General features: G+C 35.5%; 1 protein-coding gene across 1 annotated transcript; it reads right to left on the reverse strand.

Annotated features, from left to right (window-relative positions):
- Positions 1–4922: 4922 nt before the first annotated feature.
- LOC101738333 (putative uncharacterized protein DDB_G0289963) lies at positions 4923–7208 on the reverse strand. The gene is made up of 3 exons (XM_038016074.2): positions 7092–7208; positions 6342–6671; positions 4923–6002 (listed from the first exon to the last, which is right to left on the reverse strand). The coding sequence occupies exons 1-3, from the start codon at positions 7135–7137 to the stop codon at positions 5032–5034; spliced, it is 1347 nt and encodes a 448-aa protein (XP_037872002.1). The 5' UTR covers positions 7138–7208; the 3' UTR covers positions 4923–5031.
- Between the last annotated feature and the right edge of the window lie 11957 nt (positions 7209–19165).

The raw sequence follows: 19165 nt of genomic DNA on the forward strand, positions 1-19165 counted from the left end.
TGACTTGATGGTGAGTGGTTACTGTCGCCCATGGACTTTAGCCATGCCAGGGACAGAGTCAACTGCCTACCACTTTTGCTTGTAGCAATTCCATAAAATAAGCATATTATTATCATCTATTTTCCCGGACTTTAGCGGCGATTGAGACTAAGTGAATTTCTTGCTTATTTGTAGTTATAACTTGACTGGCATACGCCTAAGTGGGCTAGTTGACAAATCATTTGAGAAATTACCGATAAACCATTCAAATTTGAGTTTATCCTGGAAAAAGCCTTCAAACGGTCCGGATGGCAAGTAGCTTATTTCCGAATCGTTTTCATAAACGGTATGCTTATTACCTGTATAGTTGTTCTTGTATTGTGTCCTGAAGTAACTCTTTCAGGGAAATTTACTTTGATACTACCTCAAAGAGTTCATGGTATTTTAAGGAAATAAAATTACGCTACTTAGTATTTAGTTAGCCCTATACGGTTCCTTTAACGAGTGAAAGAAGGGTCGTGGTACGTAAGAAATGGCGACGTCTGGTGAAGCGCAATGATGACCACGGCCACTCTACCAAGAGTGCACACGACTGAGAAGAATTTAGTACTTATGAAAAAAAATTTGGAATTTCACCGCGTTGAGTTTGGGTTTTTATTGAAGACTAGCTGACCCGGCAGACTTCGTAGTACCTCAATCGATAAACAAAAGACCTAAACTTTTGTATAAAATAAACATAATACAAACAAAAGGAATCCGTCCGACGGGGGACACATCAAAGGAAAAACAAAATTGTTATTTCTATTTAATTCCAAGCATTTTCATATTTAAAGCTTCTCTGGACTTCCACAACTAATTCAAGACCAAAATTAGCCAAATCGGTCTAGTCGTTCTTGAGTTAGCGAGACTAACGAACAGCAATTCATTTTTATATATATATATATATTTTTTATAACAACTAAGAGGCAAACGAGCAAGACGGGTCACCTGATGGTAAGTGATTCACCGCCGCCCACGGTCACCAACGTTTACGCCAGTGCGTTGCCTACCCTTCAGATAAGAATATGCTCTTTTCTTGAATAACCCAATGTCGCAGTTGTTGGGGAAGACCGCTGATGGCAACGAATTCCAATATATATAGATAAATTACACTCTTGTGTTTGGATCAGAGGTACAAAGCAACGCTGTCAAGTCACAAAAGCCGAGAGTGTATGTATGAGCCGTTACCGAAGTACAAACCTTAAATAACATATGTAGCGCGCACACAACGCATATTCTTAACAAGCACCCTCAAAAGCGTAAGTCTGGTAAAAACAGGAATTTCGCACAAGTGAACACTTGTAACGTAAGGACCATTAACGAGCCGAGTTTTGCCGCAACAAACTTTTTGCGGGGGCAAAATTCTGGCCCTCAATCTTGATAACTCTTTACGGTCGAGGACATGATTTAGAATTGTTCAGATTCCTTTCGCAAACGATAATTTTTGTGTGAGATACGAACAATTCTTGTTACATCACAGTCGGACATTCAGAGATCCGTGATAATGTCTCGTTTTTTTACTTTTACTTTGAAACGGGTTTTAATTTTGGCGTATCAGATGAAAAATAAAGGTATTCGAGTTTTTGTTTATTGCTTAGATCGATGGATGAGACTAGGACCATTGTTAGTTGATTATCAGATATCAACAACGTAAAATCCTTATTAAATATGAGATATGAGTCCTAAGTCTCAGTGTTATAGTACAACGGCTGCCCTTCTAACCGAAACGCATTACTGCTTCAGGGCAGAATTAGGCTAAGTGGTGGTGCCTCCTACCCGGGTAGAAGCTAAAGACGTCCTACTACCAGTAATGTTATTAGCATTAGAGAAAGCTATAACAAAGCGTAATCGGATTTAGCTAGTTTAATGAAAAATAAATAAATCTTTAACAGAAAATCCAGAAATATAATGGTTAGTTGTTTTAATCCGTTATCAGGGTGCATTAAAACGCCCTCTTTTTTCTGATCGTTTTTGTTTCCATTAAAATATATATTCATGCAGAATTTTTACGTTTTTAGTTAACAAAAAATTATTGGAAAAATGATTTTACATAATCCCTTCTACGCTTTGAACAAAACATTAACAGAGTTGTTTTCGATAAGTTTGACTATGTCCCGAATCATGAGCGGCTATGACCACACATTACCGTCCGGTTCGTATCCTGGTTTGCTATTAATAAAGTACATAATAATATAAATATTAATGGCCAAAATAAGAACTAAGGAAATTCTCACAACTATTTCCACGATATTGTCCAAGGTTTCATTCATTTTTGGTTCCGCTTACAATACAAATTGCGTCTAAAAATATAAAATATATTTCCAACGAAACATTGTAAGCGAAACATTGTAACCATAAGTAGAAATAATCCGGAAAGTGTCACGAAAGAGCTCAGCATGCCAGCCGCTCTCCCGCAAGACCACTTAATGACTCAAATGGAAAAACTTTTTCTCTTACGACTTAATAAAAAAAAAAAAAACCTACTAAGAATGCTTTGTTTCCGGTACAAATTGGTTTTTCTACTTTTATTTGAATGAATTAAACGTAATGTCTTTTGGTTTCTGTACGTTTTATTATTTATTTTGCGAGATCTAATGTTTTTTGGATGCTATAATTATTTGTTTTAAGTCGCTTTAGCGATTATTATCTAACTGACAGTTAATAGCTGTACAGAAAATGGAACTAAGTTACATTAGTTGGCTGTGATCTAAGCTTCAAGCTAGTTACGAACACATGAGTAAATTTACAGTTTTTTTTAAATTACAGTTTCCTTAATACCTTCACTACTTTCCGGCCTTTCAAAATTTTTAGAGAAATAAATGCATCAGATTTCATAGTACACATATGCCACCACCTTGCCTATTTCTACTTAGACCTCATGTCTCAACGTAGATTTTGTAGATAGATTTGAATTTTAATGTAGATTTTTATAGGTTCCGGTCACCACTTAAGACCAGGTGGGCTGTGAGCTCGTCTGCCCCTTTTAAGCAATAATAAAAAAATAAAAAAAATCAGTCAATACTAACTCGATACCGTATATAGCACCCAATATATGAACCAATAAGTATTATATTACAAAAATATACTGACATTATATTTCTCATTGAAAATCTAAAGTACCGTTTCTAATTACACCAAGATCATATTAAACATGAAACCCAAACAGACCAGAGTTTTAGTGGTAATAAATGTTACGTTTCATACAATATTTCTCATAATACGAGAGGGCATTTAGGTAATAATCACCCTCGGAGGTTATAAGAACTTAATTCCCTTAATATCCACTTTTATACGCAATAAAGGTTTAACTGGGTTGTCGGGCGGCGGATGTCAATCTTTTACCATTTAATTAATTTGTGGGAAAGAGTTAGCATTAAATCGGATTGTTTCTTGTATGGGTTTGAGAATACAAATAAGCCTTTTGTCCTTCGTTGTCTCATTATTGAGGACAAATTTGAGCATCCTGCTAATATATTTCTTCTCCATTAATTAATCTGTTCTATTTCCGTCGGTAGAGCTCTCGTCAGCAATTGGTCGTAAAAGATTTTCAAGCACAAACTTTTGTGGTATCTGTTATTTTTCTATTCTGTTATTTTTCGTTGTAACTATACTGAGACCTTAGAACTTATGTCTCAAGGTGGGTGGCAGCATTTACGTTGTAGATGTTTATGGGCTCCAGTAACCACTTAACACCAGGTGGGCTGTGAGCTCGTCCACCCATACAAGCAATAAAAAAAATATATTGACTTTGAAGTAAATTGAGGTACTTTGAAAGTTCACCTCTTGCAATCATTACAAAAATGATTAAATATGGAATGGACTATTGTAATATGATGGAAAATACGTGCCAAACGATGATCAAGCTGCATACGCTCTCAACCTGCTCGGCCCCTGGTAATGATGCAAATTTCTAATACAATCCAACGTATACGCCTTGGTAAAAACCACGTCTTAATTTAGGTCAGATAGCTAAGTAATTCCAGAAAGCAACTTATTATTACCTATATATTATAGAGAATACTGTGCACTTGCACGCGTGGTGCCAATTTACGTCCTAATTCCAGAATTAACATGTTAACTTCATGTCTCAAGGTGGTATATAGTGGTGGTGGTACCGCTTTGAAGTCTATGAGATTCAGTATAAAATAAAATATTTTTCACCAGATCGAAAGTGAGATTGCTAACCCGTTTGCAGCCACGATAAAAAATTATGCCACTTTACTAGCATTCAAGAATGTTCTAAATTAGGTTTTACTGTCGTACCAAAGTTTGAGAATCCACATTATTTAGGTGCTTGAAGACATTCGCGAGATAGACACAGCTGCTAGTTGTCATTATGCAGAACCCTTTTTTGTTATAGCACAGCAATACTGAGTACCATTAAATAAATTATAATAGGTTTTTTTTGCCGGAGAGCCGCTTAACTAATATTATTATAGTTACTAGAAGTCCCGCAGTAGTCGAGATTCGACTATAATTAATTGGAATTGTAAGTTTGTAAACTATTATGATTCTATTTTATATTTCTGTAATCACAAATTTCGCCAAAACTACACTATAAAAAATATTAACAAAGACAATCAATATTTAATCTCAATTTGACAACAAACGTCAAGAACAAAAGTTTGACAACAAATAGTATGCATGCGTGTGTGCGTCAAATACGTGGTATGTAGTTGTGTAATGTTTTCTTTATTGATTTAATGTATCTTTTATGCATTATTTAAAAAAAATATTAGCATTGTGACTTCTTCTCTATATTCTCTATAAGTGTGAAAAATTGCATACTCCTCCGTCCGCGCAATTTTCGTAAAAAGGGATACAAAGTTTTTGCTTCACGTATTAATATATAGATATTGTTATAAAAACGGACTTGGTTTTAAGTGATAAATGTAAACAATGCGTTGTTATAACTATAGTATAATTTTTATATTAGATTTTAAAAGTATCCTGTTTTACAGTAGTTTTTATAAGAAAATTTCCGTATCACTTATCTCAATTTCGATGTCAAACTCAACTGATTTCTGAAGTATTAGTATTATTGTATTCTTCAAATTCATTTTCTGTAACTTTTACGCTCTCTGTGGTTGGAAAGTCGGTATCATTATCATTTGATGTTACAGTATAATTTCTCTGAAGATCTACGTTATCATTTCGTGCCGTAGTATCAGAAAATGGACAAGTTGGTCGGGCTTTATCGTTGCTTACGTTTTCTGTGTGATTTAAGTTATTACTTTTATCTTCAAGCGATATAATACCACCAAATAATACGTTTGCCATTTCCATGCTCGTGTTATTTTGTTCTTCGATTTTTTTCGACAAAATGTTGATCAATTCATTATAATTATTAACTTTGTTCATTACACTTGGTTTGTCATCACTGTTCTGGTTATAAATATTGGTTCTGTTCATTTCGGTAGTTTTGTTAATGATACTGTGATAATATGAATGATTCAGCTTATTGGGGTTTAAGATATTGCTATTGTTGATTTCTATATTAATTTCAACATCAGTGTTGTTGCCATCGAATGATTTTTCAAGCAAATTTTCAATTAATGTTTCTATAGATAAAGTTGTATTTTGTATAGCTGCGTCTATCGTTCCTACATTGTACACGGTCTTTAAATCAACTTTACTAATGTTACCTAAATCTCTTTTGAAGTATTTAGACTGACCATTACGATTTACTTCATTTTCTTGATTTGTAGTCATAAAAAACTTATTACTTTTTAATGGTACGTTATCGTTATTATTCTGAAATACAAATTGTCCATTGACCTTATTATATTTCTTCAGTGGCCATCGCGTTTTTAGAAGGTCAATGTTTTCGTGTCTCAAGGCGTCTGATTTCATGTTTTTCACTTGATCTCGTACATTGTATCTCAATTCGACTCTGGGCGTTTTTCTAGATTTTAATAACGCCTTATACTTGTCTTTGAAAGGATCAGGGCGGAGTTCTTTCATGAAATCCGTTTCTGGGATAGCTGAAAGTTATTTTTTGGAAAGTCATAATGCGAAAAAATAAACATTTCTACTTTGGCTTTGATAAAAAACTATTTACTGTAAATTTTATCAAAATTAGCACGAATTGCGTGAACCACAACTTTTTGGTGTCGACGCACAAATTTAAATGCTTAAAGTGTGAGTGTGAAACTAAAAAACAGGCGTCTAAACTACGTATTTCTTACCAAATTTACAATTACTAAGCTGTTAGCTTTACCCATGGATTTCGGATGGATCGACAATGACTAAAATACCAAGTTTCGTGTATTTCTATTGAGATATTGTTATTTTCAACTAAATGGTATCACTTAAAAGCTCACCAATAATATTTTCAGGAACATGATCTCTTACAAATAACTCAGTTACTGCGTTGCTCTTTTGTTCAACAACAAACATATTAGCACGTGTTCTATCACCATCACTGCCAATATTTGACACAATACGATCTCTGTTACTGACGTCTCTTTTGAAGCAGCCATTCGGATAGCAGTAAGTTGGTTGGTCAGCACACATTTGCACGCACACGCAGATCGGTTGAGTATTGTGGAATTCAGTGAAAATTATGTTAAAGAACTGCTCTACTAAAGCGGCTTTGTTTGATCCTTCGCAGTTGGTGGTCGATTTCCAATTTAATAACTGGTTTTTGGTACCTGTAATCAGATATTTATTAATTTTTAATATATTTTATTTCGAAATATATACGTATTTCAATTTATGGTATGCGCCTTAGAAATATCATTTTGATTGAGAAAAAAAAAAATATTTCCTCAGAAAAATTGGCCCTAAAACTAAGACGGTATCAAGGGTAGAGTTACAACAACTTAATAAGAGTACAGCTACGATGTAGATTATAATGCCCTCAATTCTATGTTTACTTGAAACCTCTATTATTCTATTATAGAAACATCTGTATTCTATTTTTCTTAAATATCATTGCTTGGAATGAGTTCGACTAGTACATAGAATAAAAACTAGAAAGAGAGAGACTACTAAGTCAGTAATTGATAATTTGCATAAATAGAAAAAAAAAATATAATCAGATATATAAACCTGCATTAAGCTTTACAGACCTCGTGTTAGATACAGAAACAGGTAAGCACATATTATAATCTTCATTATCTTCTTTCACTAACTGTTTTCTAACTAATTACAAAACACTCGCTGCATCCACTCAGTGCAAAGTGAAATGCGTTACAAATTCGAAACAACAGCATTGTTGAAGCATCCTGTTTAAAAATTTTCATCGGATGAAAATGTTTGTACGTTTGTTTAAAATGCTATGCGTGTGAAATCTCTTGGATAGCTTGACCAAATTAATAAACGTTTGTGAATGATTGTACAATACCAAATGCGTATAAACTATTTTTTATTGCTTAGACGGGTGGACGAGCTCACGGCCCATCAGGTGTTAAGTGGTTACCGGAGCTCGTAAACATCTACGAGTATAATGTAAATGCCGCCATACACTTTGAAGTCGTCGTAGCCTAAAGGATAAGACGTCCGGTGCATTCGTGTTGAGCGATGCACTGCTATTCGAATCTCAGGCGGGTACCAATTTTCCTAATGAAATACGTACTCAACAAATGTTCACGATTCACTTCCACGGTGAAGGAATCACATCGTGTAATAAAAATCAAACCCGCAAAATTATAAATTGCTTAATTACTGGTAGCAGAGCTGAGTCTGCGCGGGTAGGTACCACAACCCTGCCTATTTCTGCCGTGAAGCAGTAATGCGTTTCGGTTTAAAGGGTGGGGCAGCCGTTGTAACTATACTGAGACCTTAGAATTTATATCTCAAGGTGGGTGGCGCATTTACGGTTGTAGATGTCTTTGATCTCCCGTAACCAATTAACACCAGGTGAGCTGTGAGCTCGTTCACCCATCTAAGCAATAAAATAAAATAAAAAATATGAGTTCCAAAGTCACAGATTTTACAGTACAACGGCTGCCCTAACCTTCAAATCGAAACACATTACTGCTTCACGGCAGAAATAGACAGGATGGTGGCACCTACCCGTGCGGACTCACAAGACGTTCTACCGGCAGTAATTACGCAAATTATAATATTTCAGGTTTATTTTTGTTCACACGATGTTATTCCTTCACCGTGGAAGTCAATTGTAAACATTTGTTAAGTACAAGTACGTAACTACCTGTGCACATTTGCCTATTTATTACTGTTTATTTATTATTATTATTATTATTTATTCTTTATTTGTACACACAGTTAATATAATACAGATTGCGATAAGATATAAATAAGAGCAATAAAAATTAGTCGTCTTCACTCTGTTCGGTACCTAATCATAAGTCCTTTCGTATACTTCTAAATCCAAGATTAAGTCTGAAATATGACGACAGGAATAGTGAATAGTATGAAATAATGTCCTGACAAACAAAAGAAAGTCCTCCGTCATATTCATCTTTTGGGATTCTGTCGTAAAAGTTAATGACATCGACGAACGCTTTTGTACACGTTTTTGGGTTATATCGTTCAGGATATCCTAAATCTAGTTCCGTAGTATTTGGAAACACAGCGATATTTAGTTAGGATGAAAGCGCGTAGTTTTGACAGAATATACCTAGTCAGGTCATAAATTCTGTCACATGTTTAATGTAAAATAATTGAAACAAGTTTATTCATTATGTAACCATTCATATACCAAAATGAACTTAACAAAACATTTTTTCATCCGAAAAAAGAATTTCCCGATATTTTTTTCCCGCGTACCGCTTCAACAAAGCGCGGCATCTCTTCAGTCTCAGGTCCATTAGACGAGCATTCAAACGATGTCCTGTTTTTCTTCGATATGCCCGAAGCCCTAAGTCTTCATTTAACACCTTTTCACCGTGGTTCTGCTTAACCCCATCTGAAGGGCCAACAGTTTCTGCTTACGTTTGGAATTTCTTTGAATTCGCGCCTTCACAGCTTTTATCACTGCTGGAGTCCTAACAGACCGAGGGCGACCACTTCTTGACCTGTCATCTACACTAGAGTCTTCATTGTATCGTTTGATGGTACGATAAACGAATCTTTTGGTTATATTAAAATTTTTCAGTATGTTAAAAATTTTAATTCGCGCGTAACCGCAACGATGCAACGCTATAACTGCAACACGGTCTTCTTTAAGCGTCCACTCCATATTTAAAAATGAGTAAAATTCTAAAAGTATACATTTTTATTTTCATGAACAATTCGAAATTCGAATTCAATAAACTTTTTTGGGGCCAGCATTCTAAAAGAAAAGTTTTTACTGTGTGACAATACTTATGACCTGACTAGGTAATATAAGCTTCAAAACACGGGAATACACTGCTATGAATTATTAAATATTGTATCTCCAGACGGGTTAGCCACAACCATATTGCTTGTTATTGCGGGTAGTGATTAGTGCTTTGGTTTGGTTCCTTAATTAAATTTATAGAATTAAGCCTGCGACATTCCAAGATGGGTGCTACAATTCACTTTTCGGCATTATGTGCTTCGATAACCGCTTAAGACAAGTCGGGCTTCAAATATTTATTAACGTTTTTCATATGAATAGATTTCGAAGCATCAATAAAATAAATAAAAAAGGTATTATAGGTTTATAGATATTCTTTTCATGAACCAAATTGACTTGCTACGTAAAATAGGATAAATATTTATGTTTGGTTTTCAGATAATTGGAAGCTCTTTTATTATTCAACGAAAACATGACGGAGCAAACATCATTATGTAAATTATAATATTGTTATAATAAATAAAGTTGCTAGTAAGCTAGACGTGGGCTAATAAATACAAAACAAGTCTGAATATAATGGTTTTTCATCGAGTGATTATAAAGTTTATTTTCGCTCAGATGATTTTGTAAATTTTAAGGTTTCTGGCAAATTTCGCCTACCTATTGGTAATAGCCTCAAGGGGTTCTACTAGCTTTGCCGAATGAGTAGGCGAGCTCACGGGGCTCAGTCTGAGATACTTTAGAACGAGTGATGTTTAAGAGATTCGAATATTTTATTTATTGCTTAGATCGATGGACGAGCTAGTCCTCCTGGTTGTTGAGTGGTTACTGTAACCCATGGACATCTGCAGCGTAAATGCGCCACCCACCTTGAGATATAAGTTCTAAGGTCTCAGTATAGTTACAACGGCTGCCCAACCCTTCAAATAGAAACGCATTACTATTTCACGGCAGAAATAGGCAGGAGAAATCGAATATCGATATTTCCTACTAGTGGTTATTAGTGATGCGACCAGCAGTCCCATAGTAGCAGCATCTATTGCTGCTATGTGATTGATAGAATAGGACAGCCTAGACACGCTCATATTATGCTCACTGACTATCATAATATCAAAGTACAAAACACTAACGTAATAATCTAAGTATATCTCTTTGTTAATTTAGAAATCGACAATGCGAGTTCCTTGAACCCTAAGATTTAGCAGCTGACTATTTTCTGAAGTTTGCAGCATCAGATTAGCTTTAACAACTGCTCGCTGATGTGTTCCTAAAATGGACGTTCATCCAGAGATCAAGTGTTATTTTATAAAAATAGCCTGTTCTGAATAATATTTTTAAATAATTTATAATTTATAAATAAATACACAATGTTTCATCAATATTGACGTAAATGTTAGTATAATCGAAATAATGTGTACTTATTTATGTAAATGACATATTGTTGTTCCCGGAATCATTTGAACCACAAACATTTGCTTAACGTTTGCAAACCATTTATAATTAGGGCATGAAGTATGTTTTCAAATATCATTTTACGTGATTTTGGTATTGTATTTCTAGCAAACTTGGTATAAATGAATTCATTAAACATTCTAAATTAAATAATAACACTTTTTCAGATTTTGTGGTTGTTGGGAACACACATTATATAAGTATATAATTTCAGGGACCATCATTAACCTGAACGTTTGTGTTACTTGCCAAGAATGCGTAATTTTGTGTTAATGTGTAACTTTTGTGTTCTAATTGACTTTATTGTATTGTCAATGAGTTTCGTTGAGAAATACTCGTCAAACCTTTTCAATTATTCTTCTGATAATCTACGAAGTACCTGCATGTAAATGAAACGGCTTAGAGAAAAAATTCTTGTGTTTAAACAAAACAAACAAACAAACTAAACAAAAATTTCACTGTTTCTGCTAATTTCAACCAATTCATTTATTAATGAATACAAAAGAAGAGAATTTAATTCACTGAATTGTTACAATAGTCATTCCGGTAACGGACCTAAAGCCTTATTGCCTGAACCAAGAATCACGCAGCGGACCCCATATCTTCAGAAATAGCCAGTTGCAGTGGATGCACCTAATGAGCCTTCCTTCATAAATCATTTTAAAAAGCGTGCCCGCCCAAAATTTACTCTCGTATATACACCCCACACATGAACTCGTCGTAACATTTGCATACAAAGTGACCACACGGAAGGGATAGGGTATTTTTCACGCGCGAATAATGCACGCTAAATATTTTAACGGGTGTCCTTCCATGAGAAATAGTGTCGATTTATCATTATTTATACACATTCTCAGCGTATTGTGTTTGTATATGCCTTTTTTCGGGTCATTTATTTTATCTTTCGCGGTGCCAGATATCGGAGTATTACGATTTTTTATTGTGTCTTTTTTTGTGGAAGTCTTTTCGGGTGTAGGTAAGTTGAAATTCTGGAATGAACTCGATTGTTCTAAGTCTCTTCTGTCAACTAGCTAGAAATAACTATTTAAATTACTTGTATAGACAATAACTGTTTTTTTTTGCTTAGATAGTTGGACGAGATCATAGCCCACCTGGTGTTGTGGTTATTGGAACCCATAGACATCTAAAATGTAAATGCCAAATAAAACGGCTGCCCCACCCTTCAAACCGGCACCTGCTTCAGGGCAGAAACAGGCGGTGTGGTGGTATCCACCCGTGCGGACTCCCAAGAGCTCCTACCACCAGTTGACAATATCTTAATGCTTGTTTTTTCAGTATAATTGAAATAGATGCACGTCTCAGTATTGTTTGCCCTTGTGTTGGATTATAAGTTCCAAGCTTCATGCACACTACGAGTATTAAACGCATAAAAATTAAGAACATCTGTTGGTTTGACAGTGTCCAACTTTGTAGACAAGCGCCGGTTTGCCGGTAACTGCTGCGAATAATGGCTTAACGTTTAGTTAGTGGAGTTTGTGAGGTGATCCTATAAAAAATACAATGTATGGGCCATAACGGCCTGCCCTGAAAATCAAATTTTAGAGCAATAGTCTGAATTGGCTTACATTTTTACGACCAACCGCCTGTGTAACTTCAACCCTTCTCGGGAATCGTGCCATTAAATTATTTGGCACAAATCACACACGCTGCTCTAGCTAATAACTCAAAATAATGTATATATATAACTCAATAATATTGGTGGTAGGACTTCTTGTGTGTCCGCGCGGGTAGGTACCACCACCCTGCCTATTCCTGCCTTAAAGCAGTAATGCGTTTAGGTTTGAAGGGTAGGGCAGCCGTTGTAACTATACTTGAGACCTTAGCACTTATATCTCAAGGTGGGTGGCGCATTTACGTTGTAGATGTCTATGGGCTCCAGTAACTACTTAACACCGTGTGAGCTGTGAGCTCGTCCACCCATATAAGTAATAAAAAAAATACCTTTGCTATGGAAATCAGAAGTCTCCGATCTATCAATCGATAAACATACTAATATACTTTTAAATAGTTACATAAATGGATGTGAAGCACCCAGACACAGAGCAAACAAATCTATTCGCCTCATGAATGTTTCCCTGAAATGAGGATCGAATGTAGAATCCTTAGCTTAGCAGTCAGGGCGCTAATTCTTGCCTATATGGATACAATCATCATAATCGTAGTAACCGATAAGGAGGTGTGTAAATAGTAAAGTACGACTCATCAAAAATTTGTTGTTTATTGCAGCCCGTCAACATAACGATTTTAAAGACATATATATAATATTATGTATACAGGAAAAAACAGTGATAGCGACATTTGCATTTCAAACGCCTTAGAAAATTAAATTTTACTAGTGGTCCCGCAGTAGTCGAAATTCGACTATAATTAATTTTAATTGTAAGTTTGTACACCATTATGATTGTATTTTATACTTCTATAATCACAAATTTCGCCAAGACTACACTATAAAAAATATTAACAAAGGCAAACAATATTTAATTCATCTATTCTCAATTTGACAACAGACGCCAAGAACAAAAGTTTGACAATAAATAGTATGCATGCGTGTGTGCGTCAAATACATGGTATGTAGTGTGTGTAATGTTTTCTTTATTGATTTAATGTATCTTTTATGCATTATTTAAAAAAAAATATTAGCATTGTGCACTTCTTCTCTATATTCTCTATAAGTGTGGAAAATTTCATAATCCTCCGTCCGCACAATTTTCGTAAAAAGGGATACAAAGTTTTTGCTTTACGTATTAATATATAGATTTTAAAAAATGTCAAAAAAAAGTCAATATCACTCAGAAGATCGGAAATTAAAATTCTGAAATTAATGAAACTATTAATTGTTCTAATTGTAACTTAAAGAGCTCAATATGGCAGTAATAGTTTAGGTAGAAGGCGTAGCTTTCTAAGCATTGTAGGTTAGTATTATGTGGTCCACTGATGTGAGCTTATGCCGGTGGAAAATCGCTGCAACGGATTAAGTCACTTTCCAATACAGAGTCTTGTAATCATTATTAAAAACACATTTTAAATCTCTTATACGGTCATTTAATAATTTCGTCACCCACTGCTTTGGTTATTTGCTTTTGTTGGTATTTTTGTTTGGACTGTGGCGGTAGACATCATACAACGAAGATGTTTGACAGATGCCTGAATCTCGCTTACGACATTTTCAAGATAAGCTTGCATATATACAAGTTCCGAACAACAACATTCGGACCGTCGGTCTACCGAGCAATATCACCCGTTTGGAGGAAGATCTTCGTCGTTATGCCCACAGGACTAAGACCTTGTTGTCTAAGGTAATTTTGTTTTTTTTTCTTTCTAAAAAACATACATAATCAACATAGCAGCGATATGACATCAAAGGAAATGAACAGGAAGGCTCATGACCTCCTCTATCTTTTATATGCTTAGTTCGCATACGGGTGAATGACCTCATGATCGTGGTGTAAAATTAATATCGGAGCCTATAGACATACTGGTGGTAGGACCTCTTGTGAGTCCGCACGGGTAGGTACCACCACCCCGCCTATTTCTACTGTAAAATAATAATAAAACATTATGACCAAAATTCCGCCCCACACCTTTAGATATGAGGTCCCAGCATCAATTGTATTGCATAATGGTCACTTTTGAAACAAGAATGCGTTTGGGCTCCCAGAGACGCGTAAATACCGATTGGAAGTAAGCTAGTACCATACTTAGAGAAAAGTTTCCTTCATTTCCCGTTGATTCTTTTAGTCGCCCTTTATAAAAACCACCGAAAGAGATGGAATAACGCTATTTTAAGCCACCAAACAGCTGATTACCAAACTTCGTTTCAATGGAGTTTTAGAACGACAAACCTTTGGTAATGTATCCTACCCTCAAAACACGAAAAATTATATTTTTCGACACAAAGAACCCGTAAGCCGAACATGTTGATTTCCGTCCTATGTAACACTGCAATACACACGTCCTGTATCTGTAATGTCGCATTACGATACAGTGTAATGAGCAGCCGCTAAGCTTGACCGCCGTCATTGCACACGACCACCCATCAAGTTACATAACGTCACGTAAAGCTTCATTGCACATTTGTTTACACATGGATTTTCCAGAGGTTCTTACGATATGGTAGTAATGCACGATCTTCTAAAGTAGGTACTTGTTGGTCGATTACTGGTGCAATCAGTTCCTTTGTCAAATATATTTGGTGTATGTATGTTATCGGTACAATCCAACATAATATAATCCTGCTAAAGTGACAATTAACAAACAAAATGGAGCGCGTGCAACTTCGTGCACGTGAAAGAAGTGAAACTTCTTTTGCGGTATGCAGTATTGCGGTTTTCTTCCTTTTTCATCCTTAAATCAATTTTTTCATGTATTATTTTTTTATTATTGCTTAGGTGGGTGGACGAGCTCACGGCCCACCAGGTGTTAAGCGGTTACCGGAGCCCATAAACATCTACAGCGTAAATGCCGCCACCTACCTTGCGATATATGTTCTAAGGTCTCAGTATAGTTACAGTAATAGGGAATACCGTGTATAAGAGAAACGACCTAGCTCATTTTGTCCTTACCCTGTCACCACGGTCGAGTGGTTCGCGAGACGCTCTATCTATTTTCTCACTCTCGCTTTTCCTAAATTGTATCTTTTCTTTCTAGCCGTAACGATTCTGTCGCGAGTTAAATTTTAAAGTTTCACTTCAATAAAACAATAGTATAGTATAAGGCTCAGATCCTTCAGTATGGAGAACATTATGTTAAGTACATATTTCATTGGAAACATTAGCACCTGCCTGGGGGATTCGAACACTGGCATAAAAGCATTTATTGATACGAATGCACCGAGCATCTTAACTTTTGGGCCACGACGTCCTCAACAATCTCGTAACAAGTGTGAAAATACATGAACACGCAGTATTTCCTATTTTACTTTTGACGTGACAACGTCTTAAAATTTGATGAAACCGGCTGCACACACGAAAAACATGACTCATGCGGCGTTACCTAGCACTGAGGCGTACATGTTTTCGTCAAGTATGAAGTTCAGTGAAAAGTGAATATGGTGTCAATTCCCTCAATATTTTCTTATGACGTTGTCAACTATCGTTAGTAAACCGACTTTACAGACAACCGATTTTTTTTGTTGTAGTTTAATTTGCTACCAAAATGGGAGACGCCACGTAAACTTTCAAAATTCATTTCCCAACATCCCTCTCCCTCGACGTTCTAAAATTCAAATTCGCCACCCGCCGTTCGGCTTTCGAAAATGCTTTTTTTCTTTTGTGTGTGTGTGTTTTTTTAATTCCGCAGTTCTGTTTCACAGTTTCGCCACTGTTTAGGCTTTATCCGGCGAATACACTGTTCCCCCATTCAGTCAAGCTTTTTGTCCTTATTTTCCGACAGACGCGTCCTCAGAAAATAATAAATATGTACTTGCTAAACTTTTTTTGCAGTCATTTATTTTTACAGATTTTGATACGTTTGCATTTTCGCCGTCCATTGATATTGATTGATTTTGGAATAAATAAAATGATAGCCATTTAAGTCGTATTTAATTGTACTTAATTTAGTGATTTATTGATTCTTAGATTTTGCTAACAGTAGGTTCAAAAATCTTTAAAATGGGCTCAAAATTTACATAATACGCATCTCTAGAGATAGCTAATAATACACTCATACTTAAAAAATATAAAAATAAAATTTTGATTTGCAATCTGTACAGTCATTCAAGTGGAATGTTCGATAGTCCTATATTAATAGTTATTTATTATATTATTACTCTAATTTCTCTATAACAAATGTGAAAACGCATTCAGTATTTGATACGAGTAACAGTGTAGTCTTAAATTGTAAATTGTATGAGCCACGTTCGTTTGCTGTGAACGATTCATTACATTTCCTAGAAATATTTGAATTGGCAAAAATTCTGAGCGCATCTGTCGTACTAAATAAATATCGATAACCGAAACGTGATCGAAATCCTTGGGTCTTTATCGATTTAAAATATGTCAATTGAATTATATCTGAATTAATTTGCATTCAGTACCTATCTAGTGCGTTCCGTGAACCGTTGGAGTCGATCGGCCGTGAAGCGCTTCTCGTGACTTAGTTGGCGTATCAATTGAATTGAATCAAAGCCGTCGCTTGGGATAATATGTACGTGTAGTGAAATATTGATGGGATTTCCTTTTCCTAATTTCGATCCTAGTTCTCTTTCCACTTCACCTATTGATGCTCCAAGAGGAAACAACGGGTGTGCGAGAATAAGAATAATTGTAAATAGACATGCTTTAACAAAAACCGACTTCAAATAGAAAAAAAAGGATATTCCAAAACAAATTATTATACACTAAAAACAATAATCATCGCAATCGGTTGGCGTGATATTGAGTTATAAAGTTATTCATCTATATTTGTCGCGCACGGACTTAATGCAAATTTAAGACTTATATGGTTTTCTCATGGATACCATTATCAGAACTGGACTAAATTGAAATGGGACCACACGGGAAGCGTCAGCTCTCTAATAAAAAAGAATGATCAAAATCGATTCACCCAGTCAAAAGTTATGAGGTAACAAACATAAAACAATATACAGTCGAATTGAGAACCTCCTCCTTTTTGGAAGTCAGCTAAGAAGTGCCAAATGTCAAGTCGCGAAGGCACCGTCAAATCGCGATCAGTGTTGCCGTGGTGAAAACACAAACACCCACAGATTGATTTCGAACAATACCTGTAATAAAAGTAATCGTCACTTATGTACGTAACAACTAGACGCTCTAAACGTGAACGTATTTAGATAATGAAGTGAATTATGATTATATGAATGTATTCAAAGATGAAGTAACTTCGAAGAAAATACACGTACCATATTCCATGTTACAAGTCACGTAGGTTATCTACGCGAAGCGCTGCTTTCACGTCAGTGAACATATTTATCTCGTAAATGCAACGTACACTGCGGATTGAAGTTTTAGTTTTGTAATTTTACTGTTTACTACTGGTTTTGAAGATAGTCACAGCTACTCATGAATATCAGGCACGCGCAAAGCTGGACGTTTCGCTGAGGAACTTTGAGACTAGAAGATTATACTAGAAGGGAACTAGAAGCTTATTGTAATTCAACATTAGATAAATCATCATTCTCCTGCCCTTTTCCCAGTCACATGGGGTCGGCGCGAGATGTTTTCTTCTTCCATACTCCTATATCATATGCCATTTCTTCACTCACTCCCCTCTTACACATATTGTCTTTCACGCAATCCATCCATTTCTTCTTAGGTCTACCTCTTTCTCTGTATCCTTCCATATTCATAGTTAACACTCTCTTACCAACCTCATTTTCATTTCGTCTCATCACATGTTCATACCATCCCAGACGCGTACTTCTCAACTTCTCTATCACAAGTGCCACTTTCAGACTTCCTCTAACATTTTCATTTCGTATTCTATCCATTCTCGTTACTCCACACAACCATCGCTACATTCGCATCTCTGCTGCATGCAATCGCCTTTCATCCGCCATTGTAATTCAACATTACATAATAAAAAACTATTTTTATGGTTTAATCTCGCGCTTTATATTGTCATTATACTCGTATTTTATTTTTTATTGCCCTTGTAGTGATGGGCTTACGGTCCATCTGTTGGTGAGTGTTACGGGAGAGCTAAACCGCTGACTACCGTTGAGTAGTCTCTACAAATCTCCTTTGAAGTAGGACCTATTTCATACCTTTTGAAGACTTTACGGTTTCCTTGTTCGCGACCCACATTGACGGGATTAAATTAGTTAAATTAGTTTTGATTAGTAATTAGCATTTCAGGTTGCAGAGCGCACTAGAGGACGTTGTTGTTGAACGAATGAAATATAAAGGGGTTTTTATTTTTTTATTCTTTAACTAGCTGACCCGGCAGACTTCGTAGTGCCTCAATCGATAAATAAAAGACCTAAACTTTTGTATAAAATAAACTTAAAACAAACAAAAGTAATCCGTCCGTCGGTGGACACATCAAAGGAAAATCAAAATTATTATTTTTATTTATTTCCGAGCATTTTCATATTTATTTACCTTTTAAACCTTCTCTGGACTTCCACAAATAATTCAAGACCAAAATTAGCCAAATCGGTACAGTCGTTCTCGAGTTTTAGCTAAACTAACGAACAGCAATTCATTTATATACCTTATTATATAGATAGAATTTTATTAGGTTAATTAAATATTAGGTTAAGTCGGCTGAAGGGGTAATTAAGTAACAATTTATCAGTTCAAACTAAGAATTTTGAGTAAAATTAAATTACGTAAATCACACGACTGGATTATTTAAATGAACACCGAAGACGGAGTTCAACTGAGTCGCTAAGATTACATTAATAACTCAAATCACAAACACTTTGATAAATAGCAAAGTATTGAGTGCAAAGCTGCGTCTCATTGCTGTGCTGAGCACGTTTGCTAC

The sequence above is a fragment of the Bombyx mori genome, chromosome 15 (genome assembly GCF_030269925.1).
Source record: "Bombyx mori chromosome 15, ASM3026992v2".
In the NCBI taxonomy this organism is placed as follows: domain Eukaryota; kingdom Metazoa; phylum Arthropoda; class Insecta; order Lepidoptera; family Bombycidae; genus Bombyx; species Bombyx mori.